General features: G+C 34.8%; 1 protein-coding gene and 1 pseudogene across 1 annotated transcript in view; one reads left to right on the top strand and one right to left on the bottom strand.

Annotated features, from left to right (window-relative positions):
* LOC106027768 (thyroid hormone receptor-associated protein 3-like) overlaps positions 1-20,208 on the bottom strand; it is a 286,224-nt pseudogene that overhangs the window by 249,049 nt on the left and 16,967 nt on the right.
* LOC100717413 (broad substrate specificity ATP-binding cassette transporter ABCG2-like) overlaps positions 1-20,208 on the top strand; it is a 73,515-nt gene that overhangs the window by 42,804 nt on the left and 10,503 nt on the right. Inside the window, exons 5-13 of the mRNA XM_013152686.3 lie at positions 836-988; positions 3,941-4,098; positions 5,377-5,528; positions 6,753-6,857; positions 7,752-7,999; positions 14,424-14,506; positions 15,626-15,715; positions 16,813-16,937; positions 18,761-18,912. Of these exons, the coding sequence (XP_013008140.3) occupies positions 836-988; positions 3,941-4,098; positions 5,377-5,528; positions 6,753-6,857; positions 7,752-7,999; positions 14,424-14,506; positions 15,626-15,715; positions 16,813-16,937; positions 18,761-18,912 (1,266 nt within the window). The remainder of the gene's footprint in view (positions 1-835; positions 989-3,940; positions 4,099-5,376; positions 5,529-6,752; positions 6,858-7,751; positions 8,000-14,423; positions 14,507-15,625; positions 15,716-16,812; positions 16,938-18,760; positions 18,913-20,208) is intronic.

The raw sequence follows: 20,208 nt of genomic DNA, 5'->3' as shown, positions 1-20,208 counted from the left end.
CCTGAAAGTGTTTGCTAGTAGTCATCATGAGATAGAATAAAATATATTGAAAGTGGGTCAAAAGAAGACACAGAAATTGATTTTTAAAATTATGCTTAAAAAAATAAAATTATACTGTAAGTAAAACTGAAGAAAGAGAAGCTATTTTTTCCCTGTTTCTGGAGGCCACCCCGGCTTGTGACACCGCCTCTTCTTTTTACTGAAATGGTGTTAAGTTCCTAGAGGTTCTTTTACAATAGCTTATAAATTGCAGTGCAATGGATGTGTCCTTTTCACCTGCAAGTTGCCTTTCCTCCAGCCCAAAAACAACAACTTTGGCAATAGGCTGTCTCCACTTCAAACACACGCACACTACCCTTATGGACAATACAAATGTACATTCATTGTAGGTCACCTGCCTTAAAGATAGGTCTTTAAATGTGCCTTCCTCCAGGTCACTTCATTAAGCACATGCAGCCCATAAATTGATCTGGCCCATAATCTGTCATAAACCATATTTGTACCTCTTTCTTATAGGTACTAAACATTGTTTTCCTGCAAGGTAGTCAACAAAAACTACAGATGTATTTTAAGGGGGTAAGATAACATAATTGCCTGTGGTCTCCTTGGATGTGCAAACATGGATTGAAAAATTATACCAGTGGGTTCTGCAGGTTTCTGTATATATATTTACTGTAATTTATAGAATTGACTGATCACCAGTAGCTAGAGTTTTCCTTTGGGTATGTGATATGCTTGCATTAAGTTACATGTTCTAGAGAGGTGGATGAGTTTAGAAAAGGTTCAATTTGTTTCACTAAAATTTGTCTTAAAATTTGTCACTATTTGTCTTAAGGATGATGTCATGATGGACACTCTGACAGTGAGAGAAAACTTACACTTCTCAGCAGCTCTTCGGCTTCCAACAACCATGACGAATCATGAAAAAAATGAGAAGATTAATGAGGTCATTAAAGACTTAGGTCTGAATAAAGTGGCAGACTCCAAGGTAAAGTGATTAAAGCTGGTATAATCATAACCACATAATATGACTTCTCTCCTGTGAAATATTTGACCTTACTCAATAGTGATCTATGTTTGCGGGAGAGTGGCTCTTCCTACAATGAGGAGTAAAGTGTCTAGTAACATCTCAAGGAGATTTATATTAAGCTGGAAAAGATGATTTAAGAATGGTTGAATACTGGGAGTGGAACAATCTCATGTTCTCCTTTTACTCTTACAAAGGTAACTGTTATGGCACTGCTCCGCTGCTGGTAGGAGTGTAGACCAGTGCAGCCACTGTGGAAATCACTATGGAGATTTCTCAGAAGACTAGGTTTGGAAATTCCATTCAATCCAGCTATTCTCCTCCTGGGTATTTCCCAGAAAAACTGAAAAGGTCATGTCACAGTGATATATTTGTACCCATGTTCATAACAGCACAATTTATAAGAGCTAAATATTGGAAACAACCAAAAGGCCCATCAACTGCAGAGGGGATGAAAAAGATATGGTATTTTATACACTGGAATATTACTCAGCTACAAAAAGGATGATCTTAAGGCCTTCATAGGAAAATGGAGGCAACTTGAGACTATCCTCATAAGTGAAATAAATAAGAATAATATTTATAAAGATCACATTGTGTCTCTAGTGTAAAAAGTAATAAGAACTGTAGGAGAAATCAAACTCAAAATGTGAAATTGCTATAGTGAAAAAAGAGAGGAAAGGAAAGTACTCTAAAATATATAACTGCATGTATGTTTTTTTTAATTTTATTTAAAAGGAAAAAGAGAAAAACACAGAACAAAACAAAGTGGTGTAAGGGTACATGTAATACAGAACTACAAAAAAAAAAAGACAGTAAGAAATCACCAGTTAATAGATTACATATTATCATCTTAGAAATAGTCTGTAAGATAGACAACCATATTACTTAGTATTTGTTGGGTCATTGAACAGAACTGTTCGCAGTCTCACTGCTTGAATGTCCACTTTGTGTGCTTTAATTTTGTAACTTAAGCAACTATTTCTAAGATGACAGTATGCAAATTATTAACTAGTAATGTCTTACTGGTTTTTTTTAATTCTGTATTATTTCTACTCTTTTTTCTGTTTTGCTTTTTCTTCTCTTTAAATAAAAATTTTGAAAAAATAACCATTATGGGAACTGTTCCTTAATTTATTTAATATCAGGTTACTTGTGTGCACTAAATGTTCTTGGTGCAGAGCATGCCAAAATTAAATAGCAGAATTTCTTTTTTTCCTGTTAGAGGTTAACAGTAAAATAACACATCAAAGATATCAAGAAAGACAAAAGAGAAGCACAGGAAAGGGTGGTCATGATGGTTATGAGGGCAGACTTGAGTGGCAAGAGGGTAAGATAAGACCTCAAGACGGTGGCAAGTGAGCTGTAAGAAGGGGACTGAGACCAGGTTGAAACCCTCAGAGAGAGAGATCTGGTTGAAGAAATAGCAAGTGTCCCTGTGGCGAAGCCAGAGCCTGCTGCATGTGAGATATCAAAGAGACCCAAGGAATAGAACCTAGTGAATAAGAGGAGTAGAGATTGGTTAAGGTACTGTTGTAGCAAAATGCAGCAGAGTTGATTGCTTAACAATAGAATTTAATTATCTACTAGAAAAAGGAGCTTCAGTTCTTTTTTTTTTATTTAAGAGGAAAAAGAGAAAAACACAAAACAAAACAAAGCGGTGTAAGGGTACACGTAATACAGAACTACAAAAAAAAAAAAAACATAACAGTAAGAAATCACCTGTTAGTAGATTACATATTATCATCTTGAAAATAGTTGCTCAAATCACAGTATCAAAGAATACAAGGTGGACATTCAAACAGGGAGACTGCAAACAGCTGTGTTCAATGATCCAAAAACATTGATATAGTCAGCTATTTAACACCCCTAAACAAACTTGCTGTTATATCCGTTAGAGCTCTTTTTCCGAAAAAGGAGCTTATTCATTAAGTCCATACTCATTCACATGCCCCAAATTGTCTCCAAATGTCTTTTGCAGTTTAACTGTTAATAGTATCCCACTGAGAGCCAGGAATAGCATGTCTTTGGAGACTCTTAGTTACAGTTTCATACTTCCCATCTTCCCCAAAACTTTCTACTCTTGTCATTAGCCAAAGTGGTACTCACTGGTTGAAAAGAATGAGACAACTACACTTTGAAATACCCCACCTTCTACATTTGTCTGAGAAGATCCATAAAGATCCTCTGATGACTTACCATGTAGGCAGTTTCTGTTGGGAAGGGGTTATGAAAATTAAAAAGATGCTAATATAGTCTGATTGAAGGTGAATTGTCCTGGCTCCACATTCACTCTCTTCTTGTAACTTCATTTGGAGACTTTTGCTGGAAAGGGTAAAGAGGTATGTTGGCAAAGACAAATTCTATAGGTATTTTCTCTTATGTTCTCATGTTCTTACCTCGTTCACTCATTTGTGATATTGGGAATACAACCCAGGACCTTCACTCTGAGATGCGTCCCCATCCACTTTGTAATTATCTTTTTATTTTCATACAAGGTCTCACTAAGTTGCTAGACTTGGGCTTGAACTTGTTGCCATCCCATTTAAGCCTCCCAGAGTGTACAATTACAGGAATATGCCACAATATCTGGCTTTTCTCACCTGTTTTATACACTGATGCCTCTATGTTATATCATTACACTTATTATTCTAATTTACCACTTTAAAAATTAATATTTGACTTCATAATTTATCTATAAAACTATAAAGACTATGAGATCTCAGCTATTTAGCAATTCTTATCTTAGGCTGAGTTTACTCATCTCATAAAACGGAACCCTCTTCCATCTCTTTTTATCTCTTCAGAATAGTGAGAATAATAAGATATAGTGTCTTTTGCAGGACTGGCACAAAGCTTTTTTACCAAATGATAGTGACTTTGGTCATGCCTGCTGCTAATATTTTGTTTAAGGTTGGAACTGAACAAATCCATGGTGTGTCCAGGTCAGAGAGAAAAAAGACCAGTATCGCCATGGAGTTAGTCACTGATCCTTCCATTTTGTTCCTGGATGAGCCCACAGATGCTTTAGACTCGAGCACAGCACATGCTGTCCTTTTACTCCTGAAAAGGTAACTGCTATGAGACCTGTTCTTTTATTTATTTAGTATGTAATTATTTCTGTGCATAAGATGTTCTTGGTGCAGACGATGCAAAAGTGAAGTAGCAGAATTTTACTTCCTTGTTGGAGAGAAACAGTCAAATAACACATCAGAACTACAAAGAAAGATGAATGAGAAGCACAGAAAGTGCTGGCCATGGTGATTGTGAGGGTTGATTTGAATAGCAGCAGTCAGAGAGGACTTCAAGACCGTTGCATGTGAGCTGTAAGCAGAGTGGTGGGTGAGACCAGGCTGGATCTGGCAAGAGAGCTTTGTTGAAGAAACAGTCAATGTCTCTGTGATCAAGCCAGAGCCTGCCCCATGTGGGACTTCTGAGGCCTGAGGGACAGAACCCAGTGAATAAGGGGAATGGCAGTTTACTTACTGTTGTAACAAAATGCCACAGAGTTGATGGCTTACTTATAGAAATTAATTTTCTTACAGCTCTGGAGGTTGGAAATCTTGTCCGTAGCATTGTGCTTCTGACTCTAATGTCATTGCCTGGAGATGCCTATCCTCTCCCTCTGTGTGTCTGACTGTGTCCTTATCCTCTTAACTGGACCCTATTCACACACTCAGTGACCTGGTTTAGCTCCAACTGCCTGAAGAGCACAAAGTTATCATTACTTCTAGACCCATAGTAAACAAATCCTAGAAATACACACTTATTGAGTGTGTTAATACATCTATATGTGAATTATGGAAGTATACTGATGATAAATACATTTTACATATTGATGTTTTCTGCATGAAAATAGGTTTGTGCATATATTTATACCATTTGTTTGTATGTGTTATTTAGTAAGGTTGTTTTCTCAAGGTGGAATAATTTGTAATAATCTTGAAGTGTAAGAAAGTTTAAGATTTATCATGTGATTATTGGTTTAATATTTAGTTCATATATACAGAAGTGAGTGTAATTTTGAATACTTGAGGTGGTTGCTAGCTATCTAGACTCCCTATACATAACACAGGGTTCTAATTCAATGTCTGAAGAGACTTCTCAAGGACCATTTTTATAATGCTCCTAATGGATTCTATATCATTAATGCACCATCCTTTAGGAAGCTCTTGCCTGTTTAGTAAAAGCATTAAAGTTAGATGAATTTGCAATATGAGACTCAATAAGATATTTAGAGACAAGAAGTTGAATTGGGATCAAATGGCATAATATGCGGAATAAAGTATTTTATCAGAGACTGCCATGGTCAAAAGTATAATTATTGGTTGTTTTCACCTTTGCCATAGGTTGTCTAGGCGGGGACGGACAATCATCTTTTCCATTTGTCAACCTCGGAATTCCATCGTCCATATGTTTGATAGTCTCACCTTATTGGCTGCAGGAAAGCTAATATTCCATGGCCCTGCACAGATGGCTGTAGAGCACTTCGCATCAGCAGGTAAGGTTGAGTTCTGTATGCCGTAGTGCTTCAGGCATGGAATCCTGGAGGTGAACAGAGGAGGATTCAGGAGTCCTGTTTGATCTTCCATAAACAAATTTTGGGTTTTACCACTTTAAAACATTTTTGGACATTTTGGCACCAGAATTTTCTTCATTTTGCAACACTTGTTTGTTGTTTAGGTCCATTTCTTGTCATATTTGAGTATGTATATAAGTGTGTGTCTGTCTGAATTTGTTTCCTGGGTCTATGTTTGTGTTGCTTCTCTGTTGTGATGACATTTTTGAGAGGTTAGTATACATTGTGTTGGGCTCACAATCAGTTATTATGTCACTGTAAATTCCTTGAGGGTGGGGGAATGATTAAGGATTGACAGAATAGCTTGCATATTGAACTGTATTCCTAAACATTTTAAAGTTTTTGTTTCAAGATGGTGTATCTTATAACTCACTAAGCTACCCAGCCTTGGCTCAAACTTATCTTTCTCCTACATCCTTAATCTCTCTTTGATGTGGTAACATTTCTGCATGCTTCTTTCTAACAGAGATTGAGTTAGGTGATTTTGTTTTCAAAGGTGCTTTCCCTCTTGGTTCATTTATGATATTTTCATATGATTAGGGATGCTCTCCCAAATCTACATGCAATTTTAAGTATTTACTTGCCTCCTGTCTTAATGTGACTTTGTTTAATCTGTTTCATTTAAAAATAAATCAGCATACTGTATATGAAACTGTAGTCCATGGAGTTGAAGTTAGCTTTCAGATTTCAGGCCAACTTGAGATGATTGCACCAAAAGAAGTTGAGATCTGAGTTCAGGTGTGCTGGGTTGGTCACATTCTCTGCAGAATGCTGTTCTGAGCATTTCTTGTCTATTTGGAGTGAATGATAGCATCACAAATAAAAATTAGACCTCCTCATTTAGTTGGTGAGGAGCTCATCATTATTGGCATGTGTACTGCTGTTTCAGTATTCCTTAGGGGAATTCAGAGAGCATATCAACTCTGGCACTTGCAGTTTTTCTTTCTGTACATGATACAGAGAGTCCCTGGAACATCACCATATGAGGGAAAAGATAAATGAGTTAGGAGAGAAAAGATGAGGAAAGAGGAGATGGTTTTAGATTCCATATTCATATGCTTCACCTCACATACCCTCTGATATGAATGGTTTTTATTTTCAAGGTCATCAGCTTTGTCTTCTCGGGTTGCCTTCTTTGCTCCTTAGGTTATAACTGTGAGCCCTGCACCAACCCTGCAGATTTCTTTCTGGATGTCATCAATGGAGTCTCCACTGCTTTGGAATCAGATAGAGAGGAGGAAGACCATACATGTATGTATGACTGTAAGAGTCACAGAATTTTTAATTTTAGTGGCGGAGATTTAGCAGTGTGATATCTCATTTGAAGAAGGCTTTGCGATTTCATGTGAATGAAGCCTCTTTCTCCTTCTATCTTTTATTTCTTTCTCTTTCTTTCTTTCTTTCTTTCTTCCTTTCTTTCTTTCTTTTTTCTTTCTTTCTTTCTGAGTTTGAATTGAACATAGGCCCTATTGGTGCTAGGAAAATCTTTTATCCCCAATCTATGGTCTTGTAAAGAATTTTGTTTTGAGCCAGGACTCAGGCTGGTTTCCAATTTGCTGTGCTCTTGTCTCAGTCTCCCTCATTACCAGGATGTCAGTGCATATCACAATACCTAGATTAAAGCAGTGTTCTGATAGCAGTCAAGAAGTAGCATATTTTCCTTGAATTCTGTTTGTGGTTTGGATTTAATTTTATAAATGAGCATCTATAAAGTCCTATCACTTCTAGAAGAATTTGCTTTAAAATAAATATGCTTATTCTTTTTTATGGAAAAGATATTGTAATCACTTAGCTGCTAGGATTAAGGTTGGTTAGGGTGAAGGTTAGGGTTCGGGTTAGGGTTAACTCTAACATTCTTAATTCTCAGTGAAATGCAAGGATCTGAGTTTCATGTTAACAATCATATATGTCTGTGCACCAGTGTGTATAGTGTTAGAATGGGAGAAGGTCAGCTAATTTGTTGCACCCGTGAGTTTATAGAACTAGTAAAATGTGATTTTTTAAGCATGTATAGCCATGGAAGCTATTAGTGTTTTATCTTTAAACTGTAGACTTGAAGTATGTTATAAGCAAGAGTCCTTGAAATATATTCAATCATTTTTTGTCTGTAATACTGTTTCTTCTTTGTCCATCTTTGTTATAAAGGTGAGAAGATTGAAGAGTTTTTTTTGAGTGATGATCCAGTCATAGAAAATTTAGCTGAGTTCTATGCCAACTCTTCCTTCTCCAGAGATACAAAAGCTGAACTAGATCAACTCTCAGATGGTCAGAAGAAGAGGATTTCAGCCTTCAAGGAGTTCACCTATGCCACCTCCTTTTGGCACCAACTCAGATGGATTAGCTGGCGCTCACTTAAAAACTTCCTGGGTGATCGCCAGACCTCTATAATCCAGGTAACCTGGAAGACGCTTTTCATTGTGTTGTGAAAGAGTTATGGGAAAGCAATTTGTTTCTAATTTAGTTGTTCATCTCCCACTCACCCTTCCATGCATTTGTCATTCCTACTCCATCTAGGATATGGAAACATTCAATAGGACAGAGAGCACACTTAAGTTTTAATTCTTCAAAATATTTCTTAGAATGCCTCAGAATATTTCTTAGCAACAGTGATAGATAACTTAAGTAAAATTCAACTTTGCTTCAAAATATATAAATTAAAGAAAATATCACTTAGTTTCTGTGTTTCTAACAGATGTCCACTTTCCTTCATTGATTCACTGCAGAAAATCACTACAAGGTCATATGCTACACTTTGGGAACTCTAATAAAATAGTGAACACAATAAAAAATGTTTGATACAAATTATTTTCTTATATAATCATAAAAATTATAATTGAATAAAAGTAAAGAAAGCATGTCTATTTTATTTTCACATAATTTTTAAGACGCTCAATTTTGCTGATTATTCCTTGTTGTTGTTTTTCATAACAATCATTGATTTCCTATTAAGTGTTAATGATTACATATTTTGGCATTAAAGAAATACTAGAGTATACTTAACATGTGCAATATGATTTTCATATTTGACTATTATTTTCATCCACCAGAAAGCCAATATTATTAGTGGTCATTCTAACAGTTGCACCAAAAGTTTCTGGGTTTTGCAATTTTGCATTCCTCTAAAAACATTGTTATTTTTGTGTCTTATCAGAAAATAGTAATTTTTTCTTTAAGAATAGATTTGATATATAACTGTATGTATGTTTAAGTGTATAAGTAGATAACCATATTCGTTAGTTTTTGTTGGATCATTGAACAAAACGGTTTGCAGTCTTATTGTTTGATTGCCCACTTTCTGTACTTTCATTTTCTGACTTGAACAGCTATTTCTAAGATGATAATATGTGATTTATCACCTAGTGATATTTTAGTGCAATTTTTTTGAAATTTTGTATTATTTTTACCTCTTTTCTGCTTTGATTTTTTCTCTTTAAATAAAAAAAGAATAGATTTGATATCATTTGAAAATAAGTTTGGTGAGGTATATATATCAACCTGGTTAGAAACCAGGATGGTAAAGATGATTTAATATACTGATTCATTTTTTAAGCTATATTTTTGATTGAACCATGTCTGGAGTATATAGTGGTCACCTTACTTGTAGAAAGTTGTAACATGCACACAGCACAACACAATGCAGTTCACTTTTTTACTTACTCTGCCACCCTGCTACTGTCTTTCTTTTTCCTAACATTCTTTCCATTTGAGAAATATCTATCTCTCCACTTCCTATTATCTATTTTTTATTTTCTCCTTATGCATATTTTGGGGTTATCCAAAAGAAAAATCATTCAATATTTAAGTCAATGTGTCTGATTTATTTTTTTCAATACTATGATCTCAAATGGACTCAGTGTCTTATACATGACTCTTATAAGACCCGATGTCTTATAAATGACTCTTTATGGTAGGGTAGTACTCTATAGTATATAAATATCACATTTTCTTTATCCATTCATCTGTTGCTGACCACTCCTAAGATATAAAAATATGAATTGTGCTTCTGTAAACATTGAGTGTGCATGCATCACTGTCATATGATGTTTTCACTACTTTTAGAAACTCTCAGAGACTTTTTGCATGGGATTTTTTCTTTCTTGCTGAAAAAGTGGTTTGTATATATCTGATCCCCCAAGAGAAAACACAGTAGCTCTGGGCTGTGCCTGACTGGAACACACTTACTTACATACAGTAGGAGTGTATGTGGTTAGGTGCTAGGCCTCCATGTCCTTCAAAGTTCAGGTGCATTTTCACCCTCTGTGGTGCACCAACAGGCTCATTTCCACAGAAGAATCCTAGCAAGGTTCAGAGAAGCATCAGTATTTAGAATAAGTGTAGAACCAAGTATTTCCTTGAGCTTCACAATTACTGTTCAGGTTTAGAAATACTGGAATAATAACGCAGTATGAAACCTTTTTTTGTATAGGATCAGATAGTAAATATGTTGAACTTTTCAGGTCCTATATGGTCTTTTGCTCAGATCATGAATCTTGCTATTTTATTGTGGATACAGTCTTAACTAATATGTAAGAAAATGAACATGACTCTGTATTGATAAAATTTTATTCATAGATATCAAATTTTCATTTCATATGTATTTGATATTATAAGAAACATTACTTTTGGTCTCCTTCCTCTATTGTTAAAATTGCTGAAAGCTATTTTTGTCTTACTCCTTAGCACAAATTGATGTCTGGCCTTCTAATCTCTGGGCCATTATTACAGACCTTGGGATAGCTTCTTTAACTTCATCTTCTTTTTTATTTGCATCATTTTTGTATATGGAGCTGTTGAATTATTTAAGACTTCTTATGTCAAATCTTATATCTATTTTCCTACAGATTTTTTTCTTTGAACTTGTTGTGTGTTTCGGTGTCTCAGCATTGGTTATTTACTAATAGTTGTATTTGGAAAATCTTGCCACATATTGGTTATTTGTATAAGGAAAGTATAATTCATTTAATGTGCCAAGGTTATTTCTGATCAAATCAACTTGGCAGATATAACACCTGATCAAATGAAGAATCCTTTCTATTAGCATATTAAACATGTGACTCTGGATTCATTCTATTAGAGACAACCTTAAACACCCCTCAGAACACCCTCAGAAATATTGGCTAAATATCTGTGAACGGTAACATATTTGGAGAATTATTTTTAATCACTTTTCAGCTACTTTTTATCAAAGGATAAAAGCCACGTCAGATTAATTTGACAAGGGTTGTACCAATGTAGGGGATTGCTGATAGGAGGTTTGTGATTATGGTGGCACCTCAGAATGATATTTGTCCCCGGGATACCTCAGTGTATCCTATGAAAGCAGTGGCCATGATTGTAAATATGAGCAGGACTCTGATGTTTCAAGTTTTTGGAAATGTGCAGGATCCATAGTGGAGGTAGAGGAAAATGAAAAATGTTGATGCTCCATTGACATGCAGGTATCAGATCAGTCAGCCATAGTTGATATCTCAGCAGATGTGAGTGATGGATGAGAATGTTGTGGCTGTGTGTATAGTACAGTGTATTGCTACAAATGGTCCTGTGATAATTTTTAACCCTAGGCAGATTCTAAGCGGGAGCCAAAATTTCATCATGCCGAGATGCTAGATGGAGCTGGGAGGTTGATAAATGAATGACGGATGATTTTGACTAGTGAGTGTGATTTTTGTATGTGGGTCATTAGCTTTGTTTCTATAGTTCAGTTACACAGTGGTTTTTCATGCCACTGGTCATGGTAAAATTCCATGTAGGAATTATGACTTTAAACACTATACACATTCTTAGTGTCTTGTTTATCATAGGCTTTATATGCCTATCAGCAAAACCCTCTTCCATTTTATGGCGGCCTAATATTGATTGTTAGCGATCGTATTAGATGTATACTCATTGTAAGTCAAGGTGGGTAATTTTTAGGACTCATAATATTTTTAATCCGTCTAGAAGGAATAATAGCTGTATTTGGTTACACAACAGCTTTAGCTACAGAATGGAACCTAGAGACGTGAATGTCTAGCATAATTATTTGAAGCACTTTGTTATTAAGATTAATTGTAGAGTTTTTAGTATTGTATTGATGAGCTAGTAATGATCAAGTAGAGATTTTAATTGATTGCTACAGTATATGAGAAAAAATTATTTATGATTGTGAAAATGCAGCAGGTTTTGTTAGTGAGGACCCTGAAGATGTAGCTACTATTTATAGCTACAATTGTTGATTAATGTTGTAGCTGGTTGATCTATGTTTGTAGGTATTTTTATTGCTATTGAAATTACCTGAGGTAATTAAATAACTATAATAGTTACCAGAGTAAGAAAAGAAAGGTAATAGACTCTAATAAAGCCTGTTTGATTTGATAAACTAATGGATGCAGAAATTTGTATGCTGTAAATGTTTCTTGGAGTTGTTTTTTAAACCAAATTCAGTCAATTATTACTGGTGCTAAGTTTTGTCTTAGAAGATTTACAAGAAGTGATTGGTGCGCGAACATCGGGAAGAAGCATAATATATTAGAAAAGTTGGATGGCTTTGCTCAATTAATTATTTTATTCAACAGACCAGATGCCCAATGCTCATACCAGTGTTATTTCTTTTATTGTGCAATGTTCAGTTTGCCTGAAATTTTCTCTCATGACAGAATGAATAACAATTTGTACCTTATAAAAAGCATGAAAAGCAGGACTTTATCATAAAATGTATTGTTTTCTCAATATATCTAAAAACTGACCAAAATAATTCAAGAATTTTAAAACCTGTATGACTCATCCTATTGATTATAGTGATATTTTGGTTATATCATGGTTTAGATCTCATGTCTTTTCAGAGTCCCCTGCATGCAGAAGTAGAGAGTTTCAAAAGTGATTGGATGATGAGATTTAGGAAATGATTTCACGATATAGCTCACTTGATGCTGGGAGATCTGGACTGATCACCAGTGAATCACTGGGGTCATGACCTGGAAGAATGTGTCTCACTCTCTGTTGCTTCTGTTCTCTCTCTCTCTGCTTCCTGTCCACCATAACATGAGCATTTTTCTTCTACTTGGGCCATTTCTCCACATTCTGCCTTAGAGACAGCTAACTGGACTTAAACCTCTGAAAATCAAGAGTAAAAATTAACCTGTTTTCCTTAAGTTGTAGGTTTTGGGTACTGTTTTCCAATGATGAGAAAGTAACTAAGACTTGGGATAAGGTATCATGTTTGAAAAACAAACACAAAGGATGTGGAGTGTTTAGTTTTATGAATATCATAAAATGTTTTACTGTGCTATTGCCCAGTGGGCATGCTGCATGTTGATAGAACCATCAGCATTTATCTTGGAAAACTGCTCTAAAATGAAGATGAGTATATTCTGAGTATAGTGAAAATATGCCAGGATAACTGAATTGCTCTCATATTACTATTTGATTAACAAGGGTATTTTTAAAGGTTATCTCATAAGTGGTGCATTTAAATGATGTTCTTCATAGACTATTGTTTTAACAGGCTAATCCTACAGATCATTATTCTGTTATACTTCTATATCTTTCTTCATTCCAAACACATTTTTAAAATTAATTACTTCATGTCTTCTTCCTGCTCTACTATTGAAATTTTTCAGTTAAGACATTTCCAAGATACATGGTAGGACATTTTTATTTTTAGATGATCATTTCTCATATGTTTATATGTAATCCACTAGTAACTAATTAGAATTCCCCCATTACATTATGTCAAAAAGTAGTGGTGAAGCCAAAACTAATTGCTGGTGCTGCAGAAATTTTTATCCTAAAAACAAAGGAGATATTTGTGTAGTACCCCTGGGAGCAATCTACCTAGTTTATGTAAATGAAGGATGCAAGTACTGGCAGCCCAGGTGGCCTTATGGACCGCAGGGCTCACAGGCTAAGATTGATGGAAAAGCATTGACAGACACAGGTAAAGGCAGATCTTTAGTCTTCCTAGGGAAAGTTGGCAGAAAGATTTGCTTAACGTGAATTATCTTTTTTTATAGAGTCAACGACTTCTTAGAGATTGGATAACTGGCATAAATTTCATTCCTGACTCCTTATTATGAAAAATGCCAATGTGCACTTTAAACTAAGGATCAATCCTGGGTTCTTGTAAATGCTGAGCAAGCACTTTACCTTTGAGCTAATTCATAGCTCTAAAATGTCATTTGAATTCATCTCAGTTTCACTTTAGTTTCTTGTTGTGTAAAACTGTTCATGTCCACAGGCACAGAGACTGACATTGACATGTCAGTTCAAGACACGACTCATAGTCATGTAGACTCTATTTAATTTCCACAAAGACTCCTCCAGGTGCCTGTGTTGTTCTTTTATGCTTCGTAAGATTCATGAGTACAGCACCTGAGCTGTGTCCTGATCTAATAGTGTGTGGCGGAACACTGGGAAGAACTTTAACTGTTCTGGTCATCTCCTCTGTTGTCCTGTTAGCTTCCGAAACAACTCATACATTTTCAGTTTAGTGTAGGGAAGAGTCTAACAGAGTGTACTTTATACTCTCCAAGGATTGTTGGCCAGCACATTAAGAGTGTTAAATTCAGTGCAGACATCTGTGTCTAGTCTGTATATCTATCTATATTTATTTCTATAAATATCCTTATCTATATGTGCCTACATTTACATATACACATATATATGTATGTATATCTCTATGAGTCTAGTAAAGTATACTTTATATTCTCTGTGGAACGTTGGCCAGCACAATTAAAGTCTTTGTTTATTTCATCTATCCCCAGTAAATAATGTGTAAAAATTTTACTTGTAATTGAAACTCTTTCCTTTTTTTTTTTTTTTCTTTTTCTGTTTGGAAAGCTCATTATAACATTTATAGAGGGATTGCTTATGGGTGCCTTTTACCTTGGGATAAAAAATGATTGTGCTGAAGTTCAGAATAGGTAAGTAATTTTGCCTCTTGATTTTGTGAAATAATGTCACTTTGTTCAAGCTTATAGATATCTGTTCAGAATTTTAGTGTAGGACAAGTATATGTCTTTGTTTTATTGTGGTGAGATGAGTTGATGCATGAAAAATGAGTAAAAAGGCTTACTTTTTGTCACACCTGTATATATGTAGTATTATACTGTACATAACTCAAAATTTCAGTTTTAACTATTTTAAGTGTACAGTAGCATCAAGTACATTCATTTTGTACTGGCATCACCGCCATCCCATTCTACAAATGTTTTTTTTCCAATAAAATCTCCATGTCCAGGAGAACACTAATTACTTGTTTGTCTTTCCAAATGCCTGATTTGTAGAATTCTTTCTGCTCTATGAATTTTACTACTCCAAGAACCTGATATATTGAGTTTTTGCACTCGTGTGTATGAGTGTGTCTTATTTCTTATTACGTCTTATTTCCCTAAGCATATTATCCTTAAGGTTGACCTAAGTTTTAACTTGCCTTTAAATTTTGTTTCTTCCTTAGACTCAATAATATTCCGTTGTGTTAGGAAGAAATTTAGCCAGTAGTAGGTCAAGAAACAGGTGACGGGTGTCTATATGAAAATCAAAGAAAACGTGATGTTGTTTTTCCTTTGCTTTCTTAATAGTTATCTATACGTAAAATCCATAAAAGCTTGTGGTTTAAACTTTAGCTCACATGAATATAATATCCTGTGAGCCTACTGATCGTTCCAAGTACTGGGCAATGTCCAGACCACTGGTGAAAATTTGGAAAGACCTCAGGTCCTCTAAGCACACAGAAAACATATATATAGGAGGTACACCAAAATCTAGAAGCTCAACATTTTCTTTGTAAAAAACACACAGTATCCTCAGACAAAGGAACAGATATTTCCTGTAGTTCTTAGTTTTAGGTCATGGACAGGATTTGACTAGTTTGCTTCTTTGCCCTTTTGACATCTCATCTTTATTTTTATCAGAATAGTTTTACATCTTATCTTTCCCTTTGATCAGTTCATGTTATGTTATTTTTGGAAAAGTCTTGGTACAAAAGTGACCTAAGTGTGTTTAAATAACTGAGAAGTTTTCATTTGTCCTCTATCCTACAGGTCATGGATGCTTTATATGTTGACAGTCTCCCATTGTGTTAGCTATTTGTCTGCAGTACAGCTCTTTTTGGGGGAGAAGAAGCTTTTGATGTGAGTAGGGATGTATTTTGGGATGAGTCATTGAGGATTTCTGGCAAAATGACTGCATCTAGAATGTGGCTAATAATGTCATTCTGAGGACTGTTAATGTTTTCTAAATTTTCCTTATTTAATTGTTCTCAATTATAAATTATAAATATTGGTCACTTATGAAATTTTAAAATTTATGGAGGGCATCAACACTTATTGAGATAATGTAGCCAAGGACATGGGAAAAATGGCACAGTTATGGTGCCAGATACCAAGTTAAGGAGTTGGGAGTTTAAATTTTATTCAGTAAATGCCAATGATGTGCAGGAAGCAGTGATAAAAGGCCTAAAGAGTCTTTGGTTAGTTTTGAGGAATGGATGAGAATAAATGGTGGGTCTAACACCAAACTGCAGTTGGAAGTTAAAGGTGACAAAGAATGTGAGCAAGTTCAACTCTTGCTCCCTTGTTTGGAGAAGAGACGAGAACTAAACTTTATAGCAAGAAGAAGGATGATTTTGTTTGTTCTGTTTTTTCAGAGATGGAGGAAATTTGCCCATAGTTACTTGCCAAAAATAGGAAACATCAAAAAGGGAAGGAATGAAGATAGTAGTGGAAGAGCTTAGAATTATGAGGGAAAGATGTCAGGAAGAGGAAAGTTTAGGACGTGTTAGCTGATGGAACTCTGTAGATTACAGGTGTAATCACTAAAATAAGTCTTTTATTTAAATATAAGAGTAGCTGTAGAAATAACTTAGCTGCATTGGGGCTCTTCAAGAATAATAATGGACCTTCATAATCAGAAGGCAGAAAGAGCCCTCACCCCCATTCAGATTAACGCTTGAAGTTCTGCTCTTTACAGAGAAGCAGCGTCAGGGGAGAAGTGTAGTCTTTGAGAACAGTGTGGAAGACAAGAGTGATCTGTAATGAGAAAGGCCACAGTGAGAGCCTCCTGTGTCAGAGGTGCTGGCATCTGAGAGCATGAAGAGTTAGTATGGAGGATGTGGGATGCTCTCATATTATAAATGAAGCAGAAGAAAACTGTAGAGAAAGAATCTTTTCTACTAGTTTATGCCTTATTAACTTGTCAAGGATGTGTAATATGTGTTTTTCATCTATAGGCATGAGTATATGAGTGGATACTATGGAGTGCCATCTTACTTCCTTGGAAAACTTTTAAGTGATTTGCTTCCCAGAAGGTTGTTGCAAAGTTTTATGTACACTTGCATACTATACTTCATTATAGGTAAGTAACAAGACAAGGAGGCTGTGTCTTTAGTCTTGAATGTGAGGTAAAGCTGATTTCTCTTTGTCTTTAGAGTTATGATTCTCAAAACTGCAGATCATGCCCAAAACAAGGGAACCCTGTAACCATCAAACATGCACACTCTAAAATACCTATGCAGTGCGGATTTTTTTCACAAGACTTTTTCCAACTGAAAGTTTGAAACTGTTTGTCAAAATATATTTTATTAAGATACACACTTATTGTGTGTTATACTCAAATATGGAAATGATTTGTAAGATTTTTTTAGTCTATCTTGCACAAATTGGACTGTTTTGCATGACTATTTGTATTTTCTAAATCTTTCAGCATATATATCTAAAAAAATAAAATTTAGATAGGAACTTAATAATTTTTTTATCTTAAAAAGAAAACAACCACAATGAAAAAGAATGAAAACAACCATACAGAATTTCAAAACAAATAGGATATTAACACTAGTTAATATATAGCATATTGTTATCTTCAGAGTAGTTGTTCAGATAAGATTTAGACATAAAAATTATCAAACTAACAATGAAAGCACAAACTGTTCTTTTTGATGAAATAATAGAGATGAATAGCATAGATATCTATCTTGTCCACACACACACACACAATCTTTTCCCTTCTTTCTTTCCTCCTTTACCTGAACCCAGTTGTTCTGTCTTTTCAAATGCTTTCTTTCTCTTTCATTTTCACAAAAATTATTGATCTTATTTACTCTTTCAGGGTTTTACGCAAGGGAAACAAAATTATATTTACATCTGTGAGTCTGATTTATTTCACTTATGTGTATGACCTCAAGACACCTCTGTCTTTAAACCTCTATCTATAATCTATGTATGTATCTTTCTATCATCTATCATATTACGTAAACTGAATTATAAATATATGTACATACACAAATATATATATAAATAAAAAGAGAGACATTAAAAATTTCCATAAATGCACATGCTCTTTCTCTCACTGTTCAATGAGAGACAGAAGATGACTTTGGGATTTATTTATTAGTAGAAATACTTATTTCATGGTTGTAGAAAGATTTATTTGTGTATTTATGGTTCACCACTGACTCACTGCACACACACACATGCACATAAACACACTAGAAATACTTATTTTATAACACAATAAGTAATATAACCACTAACAAGGCTGAAGACTTTCATTATATTAATAGAAGATATGTCATAAAAGTTAGGAATATCATGCAGATATTTTGAGTACTGACTGGTATTACTGTACCTGTTTTCAATCTTCAGACTGTTGAACCTATAACAAGAAGTCATTATTGTTTACAAAGTAGTTTGTGAAGCTTAAGCTCCCCATTCTCTATTGAAGAGGTGTGGAGTGCCTTGCTATTCTTTGGTGGAGATTTAAAACTACTCTGAGCATATAAATCTGACCCCAGTTTCTATACTCATTTCTACTGTGGAAATGTCTGCTTAAGTGAACATGTCACTGATGAGTTTCCTGTGAGAGAGGACAGCAGAATTCTAACTGGTTGTGTTGGCTCTAACACTTCATCTGGGGAATCAGCAGTTGCTCCTAAGTTCATGTACTCAGTCATTGGTGTTATATGGAAAAGTGCTTTTGGAGTAAGTTTGAAATAAATCTGTGATAAGTTTTTACATTTCCTTGCAGGAGATAATAAAATTGATGAACTAGGGTACCTGTTTATTGGTTACTTTTTGCCTTCTGATATTAATTTCTCACAATGTTGTAATGCTATTTTCACACTAAACCATCACAAATATAAAAAGCATGCAACTAGACTAACACCTTCTTTTCTTTCCAAGGATTGAAACCAACAGTGGAGGCTTTCTTCATTATGGTGCTTACCCTTTTGATGGCGGCTTGTTCAGTTGATTCTGTCACACTGGCCATGACTGTAGGTCAGAACATGCCCATACTAACATTTCTTATAAGCACCTACTTTTGGTTTACGCTGGTGAGTAGGAACTGCGCATGTTTCAAAACAGATTTTTCCATGTTCCTTCCTACACATTCACCCATCACATAAATCTTTCTTTGAGGATACTGTACATGTATTTAAATAATTTTAGGAAGTCATATGTCAAAATAAAATATATAATGGAATGTCAGGTTTCCCCAGTACTCATATACAAACTTGCCTTGCATAAATGTAATTACTATAGCTTAATTAACAGGTCCTTATTGACTGGTTTTTTAAAGGACAGTTCTTGGACATATTATGATACCTTCATAAATATGAACCTGAAAAAAGAATAATGGTTGGCAATTCCATTCATAAAAATGCCAGAATTTCTGCTTTCCTTCATGTAAGCATTAGAGAAATTGTGATTGTTAGCTACAACAGAAGTGGTTTTTGTTTGGATTTACTCCTCTCGTTTTTAAAAGTTAATTTATAAGACAAGTTAGTGGTTTGTAACATGGGAAGTCCATTTGATTGCATCATTGTTTTGAAAAAGATTCTTTTAAAACTTTAGGAAAGTTAAAACTTTACTGCCCAGGGTGACTTTCTACAAGTCTACTCCAGGATTGGGCCATGGTAAGTACACAATAAACTTTTAGTCTCCAGTGTGGACATTGCCACTTTATAGAGAAGAGGAGGCAACTTTGATAGTAGCACCAACAATCACACATGGTAGCTCTCAAGTACACAAGAGGGTCAGTTACCTGGGTACCAGTACACTGCCAGCAACACATTAGATCTCTTTGGATCACTAACGAGTGCACTTTTCAATGAAGAGTCTCCATCTTAATTGTGTTTTGGCAATTCCAAAAATGTTCAGACTCTGTCCAACAACGTTAGGAATATTCATAAAGGTACAAGTAGAAACCTTCCTGACGAGTCATACTTGTTATTCATGGGACCCCAGAAATAACTAACCATTTGCAACCCTCACACAATAGAGAGACAAAACTAAAATGAGAAAACAAGGTAATGAGATCTCTGCATAAATACACAACTCTATAAAAGATAACTTCATAGTTAAGGAAGTAGTGGAAATTCCAGGTAAAGAATTTTTTTAAAAACCTGATGATTAAAATGGTTAAACAGATCAATAAAGATAAGCAGATGAATAAATTAAAACTAAATTGATCAATGAGGTAAAGTAAATATGCAATGCAATTAAATTAATTAAAGATTGTAGTGTGGAGTCTTAATGACTATTTTAGTAAAGAAAGAATTTCTAAAAAAGAACCAAGTAGAAACTCTAAAGTGAAAATCTCAAAAAAAAAAAAAAAAAAGTTTAAAGAA

This window comes from Cavia porcellus, unplaced genomic scaffold (assembly GCF_034190915.1).
Source record: "Cavia porcellus strain 051 isolate PalLab524CR breed Dunkin Hartley unplaced genomic scaffold, mCavPor4.1 scaffold_4, whole genome shotgun sequence".
NCBI lineage: Eukaryota > Metazoa > Chordata > Mammalia > Rodentia > Caviidae > Cavia > Cavia porcellus.
This window is presented reverse-complemented; position numbering and strand designations above follow the sequence as displayed.